The 12,820-nt window shown below is 38.2% G+C and overlaps 1 protein-coding gene across 6 annotated transcripts in view; it reads left to right on the forward strand.

Moving 5' to 3' along the window:
• The window catches only part of ANKS1B (ankyrin repeat and sterile alpha motif domain containing 1B), an 830,913-nt gene that overhangs the window by 306,807 nt on the left and 511,286 nt on the right, over positions 1-12,820 (forward strand). For all 6 annotated transcript variants that reach the window (XM_045826440.1, XM_045826441.1, XM_045826442.1 and 3 more), the window contains exon 12: positions 7,267-7,447. In XM_045826440.1, coding sequence (XP_045682396.1) covers positions 7,267-7,447 — 181 coding nt within the window. The remainder of the gene's footprint in view (positions 1-7,266; positions 7,448-12,820) is intronic.

Consider the following 12,820-nt stretch of genomic DNA (forward strand, 5'->3'; position numbering starts at 1 on the left):
TACCTGAAGATAAAAGTTCTCAATCTATAGAACAAGCCTTAATCATATCAACTATTATATTGGTAACCCCAAATAAGTGAGTAAATAAATAACTGTACTCCATATTAAAGGTTTTTTTCTTTTTACTGAAAAGGAAAAAATAGAAATCATTTTATATTTGTATAACATTTATAATAAAAGTTTAATGACATTTACCCCTACTGAGTTTTTGTCTAGACGCCTTCAAATCCCTTCTCTATACTTTTTAAAAAGTGATCAAGACAGAAAAATAAGAGAAATTGTAACTCAAAATGGTGAACTGATCCCAACTGTTTATATCTCCTCCTTTCTGGCATCCAATTAAAATGGTAAAATAAATATAGAAATAAGAATAATTCCGTAGCAGTGATGAAAAGCAGAGGGTGGTAGTATTAGAGGCACATAGGAACTCCTGAAACTTCAACCAACAAGAGAGAAACCAAGGTCAATGAACAAGTAAATGACCTCTGAGAAAACAGTTAATGCAAGAAAAAGATTGTAATTGGTATCTTCAGAAAGGCGTGAGAGGTTATTGAATTCATGAAATTAAGAAGAGGCTATTTTTAAAATGGAATTCCTTTTCGAAAAATAAAAGTAGGATCATTACACCCAAAGTCACAATAAAATGCTTAGAAGTTTCATCCTCTCCCTCATTTGTTTACTGATATATCCTCGGAGCCTAGGAGAGTAGCTGAAACATGGCTGGTGGTCGATAGTATTTTTAAAAACAAATTAATGAAAGTGCTTTGGAACACCAAATGTAGAATACTGTCAAAATATAAAATAAGAAGGACCAGAGAAATCCAACATCCATTTACTAGAACCTCTAGAAGTAGGAGAAGCCACAGCAGTAACTGAGAGGATGGAATAGTGGAGTCCAAAAGTGGAAAGCCAGTCTATCTTTGGAAATTTAGCATAATAAAGGCGACTTTTCGGATCAGTGGAGAAATGATGGTATTGGGACAATATGCTATCATTTTGAGGAAAAATACTTTGAATTCTTTTTTTTCACCGTATCCCAGATACACAAAATATTCTAGGTTGATTGACATTCTAAAAGAAAATACTACTGGTCTAGCTTGCAATTTTTACCAATCATCTCCATCCTAGTTTTTAGAAGTATTTAAGAAAGCATCTAATCTATTACCATTGAGTGGGAAGGATATTGATTTAATATTGATATAATTTATCAATGGGCCAGTGTCTGGGAAGTGTATCATTTCCAAATATTGTTGTTGATGTCACTTGCTAATTTTCTGACATCCAGCCAGCTTCTCTTGGAACTCATTCTGAACTTCGGTTTTGCTTGAATAATTTAATACCGCCATTGGCTTTTGCCAGCACCACTTTTTCTTTGTAGTCACAACAGAATATTTCTGTAGTCCTACTTGACATTTTATTAGGAGGTTGATGAGGTCCCTTCACAATTAAATTAAGTGAATTCAAATGATTTGATATCCAAGTAAGTGGGTTTTTAAATATCCATTAGTTTAAATAATTTGAAAATAACACAGGAGGAAACATGAAAGTGGATATTTGAAACTTACATTCCAATCCAGAAAAAACCTTGGAAGTAAATATACACATTACCTAGATGGCATCTTAGTCGGGAGCTAGGGGTTATCATTTTACTCCTAAATGAATCATATTTATCTGGGTTGCAAAGATGCTGTGAAATTCTTAATGCTGTGTCAGAATATATTATTTCATGTATATCTTTACAGAACATCAGGATATCCTTATGATAATAGGTTCTAATGAAGAGAATCTAAAGTAAGGGTAGGAAATGCATGCCATCCTGTGTGTGACTCCCGCAAATTCACGTGTCAGCCCCTTTCAGGCAATAACGCAAAGCACTGGCTTCATGGAGACGGGACCAGTGCAGTCTCATTGGGCACTGCCCTCGGGAGGGCCACATTCCTGGGGTTAATGCTTCTGGTCAGCTATCTGAACATTTCATAAATTTGTTTACTAAGTGAAGTCTGGGAAAATGAAGCATGTGCTGGGGCTTGGAGCCTTGGATCATCTGTGGGTCACCTGCCAACCATCTCCCCACCTTATTGGGTGGGTTTCTTAGTCACCTGGGCTCCCAACCAGTCCAGCAACGGCTGCCATGGCAGTGAGACCCTAAGCATGAGGAGGATTGGGGTCAGGTATACATGCTACGCTGCTGCAGGGAGGAGCCCTTGGGTGCCTGTGGGAGTCTGCTCTCATCCTGTGACTGTCACCATTTTTCCTGTAAAGGACCAAAGAGTAAGATAGTTCAGACTTTGTGGTTATACTGTCTCTGCTACAACTAGTCAACTCTGCTGTGGGAGTATGAAAGCAGCCATAGACCACATATAAACGAATGGGTGTGTATATAGTTCAATAAAACTTTACTTAGGGACACTGAAATTTGACTTTTATACAATATTTACCTGTCGCTAATATTATCTTTCCTTTGCTTTTTTCTCCAATCATTAAAAAATATAAAAACTATTTTTAGCTCATAGGCTTTATGAGCCAGGAGCCTGGATTTGGCCCCTGATCTGTAGTTTGCTAACTCTGGTTAAGCTAACATGTGGGAGCAAGTTCTTGGGAAAGGAAGGAGATAGGAGGGCTGGACCCCAGGCGAGGGCCATGGTTTACAGGAGGACTCACAGTGAACACAAGTGCAACCTGTTTACACTTTGAAACTTGGAAAACTCCATTTGTAAATTCATTGTTTTTGTGGAAACGCTTCTTCATTCTTATACTGAATGACGTGGCAGGATGCCATCAGAATAGTTTTAAAAAAAGAATGTATTAAAAATCAAAGCAAATATTCCAGGCCCATCTCCATTTTTAATAATGCTACTACCTCTTTGTTCTTTTCTCCCACTGCTATTATTTCATTTCTCCACATACACATCTCTTCAGTCCTGCCTCTGTGCTTTGTGTTCTGAGGCACCATTCGCTCGTATCTGGAAGGGAACACAAGACCCTTCCTTCTCTTTGAAGACCTTCTGCTTCCTACTCAATGTCATCCTGAGTAAATCACGTGACCTCTCCGAGCCACTGCCTTCTGTACTAGTGAGACTACGTAGTGTTAGCTGACTCAGCAGACAAACCCAGAACCTCAGTGGATGAACATAAAGGAGGTTTTACTTCAACCTCTATACGGTCCAGTGTGGGTTGCACGACCTCCTCCATTTTGGAACACATCACCTGAACAGTCAGAGGGGCATGGAGAGGGCTCCCTTCTGCTGCCCGTCATTTGGTCAGAATTAGTTACATGTCTGCAACCCACATGCACATAAGGCTGGGAAATAAAAGGGAGCCTATGCTTATGGTTTTGTTGAGCACTAAAATGATGTGTAAAATGATCTCTTAGAACAAGGGTTGACCACTGTTTTTCTCTAAAGGACCAGACAGTAGATATTTTAGGTTCTGGGTAATATGGCCTCCATCACTACTTCTCTACTCTGCCATTATAACGTGAGAAAAAAAGTAAATGAATGGGCATAGATGTATTCCAATAAAACTTTATTTTCAGAGACAGGAGGCAGACTAGATGTGGGCCACAGCCTATAGTTTGCTGATCCTTTTTAAAAACATAATTAACATATAATAATTCTTATTTTTCATCACCTCAGATACTTAGAGAGCTTTAGGCAATGACTCCTCTATGTTCTTTAAACTGGCTAGTAACTGACTAACAATTCTGAAGGAGTAGATAAGAAAAGAATGAGGTCAGATGAACGTTGATCAATGGTTTCTTCCCTTCCAATTTCTATTAGCCTTCCTCCGGATATTTTATTTCAAGCTATGCTGCAGTGAGGTCATAGCACTCTGCTCAAAGAAGAAAGGGAAATATAAATTGGATTTGCCTAACCATGTATTAGACGGTCTATACTGAGTCCCAAGAGCATGCAAGCATATATCTTTCATGCTTCTGAATAGGAGTGTATACATTTGTGTTTCCTACTAAAAAACTTACCTTCTTGCATTTACCCAAGTGAGATATCTGTGAGTCACCCTAGACTCCTTCCTTAAAAATCAACCTTCCCATCCAATCAGATGCCAGAGCTAACCTCATTTGCATGTCCTAAAAACATCTGCTATCTCTACCCTATTGCCACTGTTTTACTTCAGGACCTTATTAGGTCATGGCTGAAATTCTGTAACATCCTCTTAATTAGTCTTTTTTCCTCAAGTCCAGGTCTGACCCCTCTGTTCTCTACATTGCTATGATAGGTTTATTAAAATGCAAACTCAACTATGAAACCCTTGCTTGGAAATCATTCAATGTTTTTTAAATTATTATTATTATTTTAATTGAATTTACTGAGGTGACATTGGTTAATGAAATTATATAAGTTTCAGGTATACAATTTTATAATACATCAACTGTACATTGTATTGTGTGTTCATCACCCCAAGTCAAACCTCCTGTCACCATTTATCCTGCTTTTACTCTCTTCTACCTCCCCCCACAGCCCTTTCCCTCTGGTAAACACCATACTGTTGTCTGTGTCTATGAGCATTTTTTTGTGTTTTCATTCAGTGGTTTAGTAAATTGTTCAGGTTAAAGACCAAAGTTGTTAACGTGGCATTTAGAGGCCTTTATGATTTGGCCCTTGCAACTTACAGTATCTCACGTCTTGAGCCCAGCACTGCCTTCACACACTCTGCCCTTCGCCGTCCTGCACTATTTAGTTTGTGCTTTCCTTCCCCGCATCCTCTTGCATCTGCCTACTGCGCGCCTACCACCTCTGTTCCATCGGGATTCCACCCACTCGTCAGTCACCTCCTCATGGAGGCCTTTCTTGATCCCCTCCCTAAACTAGAGATGCCCGCCCGTTTGGGGTCCCTCTGTATTCTGTGCCTCTGCAGATCACAGCCCTTTGCACCGCACTGCACTGCGCTGTGCTATGCCGAAACCTAATTCATGGATGGCTTGTCCCTCCCCTCATGCCCCATTCCTTCCCCAGTAAAAGTCTGTTTTCACCTGGGCAACAGAAACAATGTCTTATTCATCTGTTCGTATCCCAGTGCTTACATGGTATTTGCAGATTGGCCACCAAAGCAAATATTTGTAGAATGAATTAATGTAGGAAAAAAAAATAACCTATTTGCTCTCGTGCTTGCATAACAAATTGTGTTTTTAATATAAATAGAACTTTGGGTGGTCAGGGTTCAGAAACATGTATTTAAGAAATATTTAAAAGCAAAGAAGTCATATACATGAGTGAGCTTGAACTTTATAAAATTTATGAGAAGGAAAATGATACAAATTTGGTTTTTGCCTATATACAAAGTGAAACAAAAACACAACACAATAAAACCAAACCAGAGTGATAGGCATACCTGTGTTTTCATTGCAGCCAGTGTCATACATAGTTCATAACTTTGATGGCTGTTAGACAGTCTAGTGGAGAGAACACTGAATGTAAAATTGAGATTCAGGAGCCTCAAGGACAGACATTTCATGAGAAATCAGGACTGACATCGAACCCTGTTATTTCATACTTCAAAAGCACCTGAGTCCTGCGGGTACTGATTTAAATTCTATTACTTAGTTGATGTGTCACAATAATAAATGACTTGCATTTTCTCGTATAACAATATTTATGCCTCTCAACCTCTTTCATTAAAAATACTGCATTGGTGACAGAATAAAGCATATCGTGATCGTTTGTACCCTATATTTAAAAAATAACTGTAAAATACATATATTTTCAATTTCATTGTCCATTTTAGATGATAGGCTGAATGATGTCTGCTTTAAAAAAACATGAACTACAAGAGACAAGGTAACTTGACTATTATGCAGGGAAATAATCTGAAATACAGTGATTAAATTAACACGTATTTGAGGGCAGTGGAAGTGTTAGTAAACCAAACGTTTATTGTACTTTGGGGAAATAAACTCATCATAAAGAAATTACAGTTCACCTCTTTTAACTATTGTGAGATTGTTAATATTTCAATAATATGAATGAGAAGAATACAAAGTAAAAATACTTGGGTTGATTCTTGGGAAGTGTACACCATTCTGACAACCAAAAAGACTGCAATTTTTTTTGAAGGACTAGGTTAGAAGCTCTGCTAGGCAGCAAAAAGAGTGAACATAATTAAAACTATGGGAACAAGTAGAAAACTGCTATAGGGAACAATCCATTACTGACAAAGGGTATAGATTTCATCTGACATCACTCCATGATTTTAACTCTACTTGCTATTTGGGGATTAATTAAAATCCTTAAAAAAGAAAATTAAAGTTTACTACAAATACTAAGTAGATTGTTAGATCATGGAAAATGTTCTATATAACTTTACTTAATTCTGATGATACAAGTTCACCATCTAGTACTGGGGACAATATCAAATGCCACCAATTCCTTGGGCTATACAATGAATCAAAAAAAATTGGAACTGCTCTAATAAAGCTTCAGTGTTGTGAAGGCCCTTTTATTGTTAAATTTTACATCTTCAGGGTTTTTAAAAATTTTATTATTTATTTTTAAAGATTTTAGTTAATTTAATTTTTTTTAGAAAGGGAAGGGAGGGGGAAAGAGAGAGAGAGAGAAACATCAATGTGCGGTTGCTGGGGACCGTGGCCTATAACCCAAGCATGTGCCCTGACTGAGAATTGAACCTGCGATGCTTTGATTTGCAGCCCACGCTCAATCCACTGAGCTACGCCAGCCAGGGCTATTATTTATTTTTAGAGAGAGGGGAAGGGAGAGAGACAGAGAGGGAGAGAAACATCAATGTGAGAAACATCGATCAGCTGCCTCTCGGTTGCACCCCAACTGGGGACTAAACCCGCAACCCAGGCATGTGCCCTGACCGGGAACAGAATGGGTGGCCTTTTTACTTTGCGGGATGATGCCCAACCAACTGAGCCACACAGGTCAGGGCAGGTTGATGTTTAATAAATGTTAGTTGATTGAAAGGTGACTTATAATGGTAACTTTCCAAATTGGTCACTAAGAGAAAATCTGTGCACTCTAGTTTTTTACAATCTTCTGGGGAAATCTAACAAAAAGTCTAAATGATTTTTATCAACAATGGCATAACATTTTTGAGCACATATTTTTTCATTATTGAATTTATTAAGGGATTATTTAGTATTTCTCTGTAAAACACAGTTATATTTTAAATATAAAAAAACCAGATAGTTTAACTGAGAAAGTCATCCCTTAGATTACACTGATGGGGAGTTTGGGCTGAAGATGAACATGATCGTATTAATACTGTCATCACGCTCATTTATTTTAGCCTAAACAACGAACCTCTATTGTGTCTTCTGTGGATTGTCATCGAACGAATCACAACCAAGAATATTTTGAAATCAACACATCTACAGGGTGTACCAGCTTTGCTTCCAGCCCTCCTGTTAGTCCACCCACCTCTTCTGTGGGAACCACAGAGGCCAAGAACGAGGGAACTGGCCATGCAGGTAAAGCAGTTCACTTTATGCGGCTATATTTTTGAAATTTTAAGGCTGAAGCCTTAATGAGTTAAATAAGAGGAATCTTTCGTACAAACTGCATTGTGTTCTTTGTTCCTCTACATGTGTGGCAATGTAGTGCTTTATGATTTTTGTCAGTTTCTGTGTAATATTCTTTTTGAATACATGAATGGCCTTGTAGGTATTAGATATTAAAGATGATTATAACGTAGAGATGTTCTCCTGCTGCTGCTATCTACCCCTCTTCACACAGCGGTATCAGCTCATGAATCTATGGCATCTAGCTCTGAGGCTAGAGAGCCTGTTTCAAGGTTATCTGGTAAGATGAAGTTGGACCATGTGGCCTAAGTGGGCTATCAATCGACTCAAACCAAAGTGAACTTAGAGAAGAGGGGTGAGAGGCACTAAGGCTGGGGGTGAGGGGAAGGTCAGAAGAGTAACCACACTCACTAGTAAAACATGCCTGGTTCCATCCAATCGGATTTGCAATGCTTCCCTTCCTTGGGGGCCAGGAGCTAATAACTGGTGGACAGAATAGGGCCTAAAGAATATTTTCTCTTTGTATCTAATTTAAAGTAAATTAACCATCCAACTACATTTCTTCAAAGAGATATGATTTGGAAACCCTGTAAATATGATTAATATGAATTTCAGAATCAAAAATCATTATCTGTGTGTATTCCATGTAATTATTGTCCAGAATGAGTGTGCGTATGACTCTGTGAAAGTGCAGACATGTACTTATTTAAGCCCTCTACTCTGACTCTACTTTTAAGAACACTGATAAAAGCATTCCAAAAATACAGCCAGAGAATTATTTTTCCCTAGGAAAAGCCCTAAGATTTTTTTAAATAATGATGAATGGAAGTGGTGAGACTGCTATTCAGTGGAAGCTATAATCCAATCTTTCTATGGCAACGACAGCGATATTCATAAACTGTAAATCAACGCATGTCATTGTCATGTCTAAAATGCTAAATGGCTTCTCGTGGAACTTGGAGTAAAAATCTAGCTCCTTACTATGGCAGTGAAGTTCAGCATAACCCTGCTGCCGACTAGCTCTTTAACCTAACCTTTAGCGAACTCATCCTGGATCCTCCTGACCTTCTTTGCTACGCCTTCTGGCCCTGTGGCTTTTGTACCTTGGTCTCTGTCTTCTCATTTGCATGTGACTGAGTGTCATTTGGGTTTTGGCTCATATGCACTTCCTTATAGTTGCTTTTCCAGATCACTGTATCTTAAGGAGAACCTTCTATGTGATGATAATTACAGTAACAAAGATGTGAAAAGAACAATAATAATAATATTAATAAATAATAACTATTTAAGCGAATGCTTAGTTTTCATGTTTTAATATTAAATTTAATTTATAAAGTTTTAAAGATTGAATACATTGAATGTAATATATTCAATATTAATAAGCAGTAAGTATTTACACAAATACTCAACACTATGCCTCATACACTATTTTAGGCACTTTATATATTAACTCATTTAAGTCTCGTAACTGTTACATGAATTGGGTGCTGTTATTTGTAGACAAGGAAACACAGAAAGAGGATAAATAACTAAGTAACAGCCCACAATAACAGAGCTGGGATTCAAACTTCACAGTAGACCCCATGTTCTTAACCATTTTCAACATTGCTCTAGCTACTTTGGTCAAATCATCCTGTTTTCTTTTTTCCATAGTATTTACTATGTAAAGTTACATCATTCACTTGTTTACTTATTTATTGTCTTCTCTTCTCTTTGTAGAATTGTTAGCTAGAACGGATGGGTCCCTGACATAATTGTAGGCTAAGTTTGTTTACTAACTATGAGATTGAACTTCTTACCTAGCTATGAAACTTCATCTCTTTATGCTATAGTTTTCTTATCTATAGAATTAAATTAACAATTAATTAATTAGATTAGCATACCCTGTAGAGCAGTAATGCATGTAAAGTGACTAGTACTGTGTCTGCTACATAGTGTGAAATAAATGTGAGTAACCATTAGCAGTATCCACTAGGATATTAATGGAGCCTGGCGTGTGTGTTTAATGCCTGTCTGCCATGCAGCAGATACAGTTTTACAGGAAAGGAAAGATGGGACATGATTTGTAAGCAAAAGTGGTATGTGAACCCCAGGATGGGTTGTAGACATATCATTCTTAATTAATACTTATTTGAGTGTCTCATTCCAGATTAAAATCTTAAAATGGGAGAAATGACTCTGGTACTTGCATTTAGGAAAATCTTTCTCAGCTTTCTTTCTCAGCTTTAGTTAGTGTACTGATTGTTTGGGGGGGATTGGATGATTAATTTGAAAATTTTCAACAATCTGTTGAGGTAGACAATATTTATTTGTAGGTTAAGAGAAATGTATAGGTCTAGTGCCCTCTCTCCACTCTGACCCCCAGAGACACGGGACAAGGATGCACACTTGACCGCTGTGAGGGCTTCAGGGGCACCCACCGAAATGTGTGGGGAAATGGTCACTTTCCACACATTTCAAAATTGGTATTTTCAGGTCTGACCTTTGAGCAGAAGCCAAATCCAACCTTTAATGGTTGAAATAGTTTCAAATCGCATGTTACTATGGTTTCCTAATGTAACATGTCACCTGCATGGTGCATCAAAAGTTTTAGAGTGAACTGATATTTATTATTAATGCGGAAAGACTAGGCTGATTCGTTTCACATCAGAAAGGAAAACTTTTAAGGTCGGGATTTATCTACTTGAAAAAGTAGCCTTTTAGTGTCTTGCACACAAGTGTTTTGTTATACTTTGCATTTGAGGACCTGCGTGTGCCGGCACTACCACATGGTGCACATTGAAAGAAGATGAGCTCCAGACTCAGTTCTGTCACTGGTTTCTTAGGTAGTTTCCACCGCATCACTTAATTCTCTGACCTTCAATTTGCTCCCCTGAAAAGGAAAATAATATCTGCCCTTTGGGTAGTTGTAATAAAAATGACCTTATTTATCTGAATGGGTTTGTAAGCTATTAAAACTAATATTCTTCTTTAATACTAGCATTATTGTTTAATATTACTATTTCTGTAATATTATATTTGAAATCTATAGTAGTTTTAAGATAGGAAGAACCTACTATAGGTCTGTACCTATGCCATGGTAGCTGACCTTTTCTTCTATTAAAAGTATAATCTTAATTAACAGATAAATCTACATTTTATTTTATAAGTGATTGCATACCAAAAATAATTAATTCTGACAAAATATTGTTTAATAGAATGAAGACTAATACTCCCTCAAATGTGAGTTGTATGCTGCAAAACAGTTTAAATAAGTGAACCAATGAATTTACATAACAGAGGGTAATTTCAAAAGTAGTTTGCACTGTAATTAAACTTCCCACTTCTAAGGCACTATGTTGTGTAACCTGAGTATCAATTTATGAGTTATCAAAAAAAGATGGTTCAAAGGGAAGACCTTTGGGGTTACACAGACTTGGGGATGAGATGAAGGGGTTTGCATTTAACTAAAAAGATCACTTTACTATTAGCATGTAGTAGATAGACTCTTGATGAGGCAAAACTGGGGTGTGGAGATACAGCGTCATCAGCAATGAAAATGTGTAAACGGATTTGAGAGATACCAGGAAACGGTGGATCAACACGTTGCAGCAGCTGATTGGATGTGCGATGGTGATGGTGAAAAGTTCAAGAAAAGATCTAAAGTTTCTGCTTTAACTAGAGGAGTCAAATCGGACTGCCATTCTCTGAAATATGGAATATTAGTGAAGTAAGAAGGAGGGAGCCAGATCATATAGGACCTAGTAGGCCATTATAAGGACTTTGGCTTTCACTCAAGTGAAATAAAGAGCTAATTATAAAGGTCTTTCAGAAAAGTGATATGATACAACTTCTCCTTATGAGGACTGCTCTGTTGTGTTGAGAATGGACTCTGAAAGGGGGGCAAGAGTGGGAGCCAGACGGCCCCTTAGGAGGCCCTGCCAGCACTGCAGTAAACTGGCAGGTGCAGGAAGCTCAGGTCACAGGTGAGCACCAGTGGAGGCATAGAGAAACGGATGGACCTTAGACATGTTTTTAAGGTAGATCCAATAGGATTTTATGGTGGAGTGGATATACTGTGTGAGAAAAAAAAAAGAATTAAGGGAAACTGCCAGATTTTTGTCCTAAACAACTATGAGAATGGACTTGCTATCATCTGATGTGTGCGAGATTGTCAGAAGAGCACATCTGGTGAACAGGGAGAAATGCCAGGTGTTCATTTTGTTTGAGATGCCCATTAGGTATCTGAATACATGTGTTAAGTAGGCAACTGAAGATGCAGCCGGAAGAGATGTGTGAATATCATCACTACACAGATGATCTGGAGTGAGTGTGGATACAGAAGCAAAACCTGAGCTTCATGGAAGAGGGTATGAAAGGAAACACCAGCAGAAGACTGAGAAGGAACAACCTGTGAGGCAGGAGGAAATCTGGTGAATGTCATATCCTAAATTCAGATGAAAAAAGTTATTAAGAAGGAGGGAGTGATCAACTTTGTCAGGTGTAGCTGATAAGTGGAGTAGGTTGTAGACCGAGTTGGAATTGACTAGCAGATTTAACAATGTGGAGGTCGCTGCTGACCTTGACTAGAGAAATTTGGTTGAAATTGATTGGTCAAAAGCCCAACACAATGGGCTTAAGAGAGAAAAAGAGAAGAGGACTTAGAGCAAATATAAACCGCCTTTTCAAGAAATGTCTTCCAAGGAAAATTATAAAATTACAATGAAAGAGGAGAAAGAGAGAATGAGTTCTATTAACTAGGAGGAAAGATTGGCTTTAGACTGGAGCATGTGAAACAGCCAAGGTGTTTCTGGTGTGGGTACAAATGCTGGAGAGGGACCCACGTGATGAGAATCAGTGGAAGACCTGCCTGTTCCAATAGTTTCCATCAGTTGAGAACAAAAATGACGGGGGAGGTGTGGCATTGAGGGAAGAGATGTAGGAAGGAAAAAGTTGTTTAGCACAGAGACAATGAATGGACACAAAATCGGGGTGGGGATAGTGTGATTGCTTAGCAGGATTAAGGGCCCATGTGAGGTTTATGTTAATAAAGTTAGATTAGCCAGTGTTGTTCTGTGTTTTTCTGCAACCCCGTTCAGATGGCAGGGGTCACGGGTGCAGAGTATTCAGAGAGTTGAATTTCACGGAGGTTGTGGTTTTGTCAGATGGTTGTATTGAAGTGGTTAAAGGGCAAAAAAATAAGAATGCAAGAGAATGAGAGTGATGTTTGACCACAGAAGTTGAGATGGGGAAGTAGGTGAAGGAGGACGACAGAGGGTAAAGATAACAGGGAGAAATCAAGGGGATCCTTAGATTGGAGATCCCACTGGGTCACAGGACTGC

Source organism: Phyllostomus hastatus, unplaced genomic scaffold, assembly GCF_019186645.2.
Source record: "Phyllostomus hastatus isolate PE091 unplaced genomic scaffold, TTU_PhHast_1.1 phas_scaffold_755, whole genome shotgun sequence".
In the NCBI taxonomy this organism is placed as follows: domain Eukaryota; kingdom Metazoa; phylum Chordata; class Mammalia; order Chiroptera; family Phyllostomidae; genus Phyllostomus; species Phyllostomus hastatus.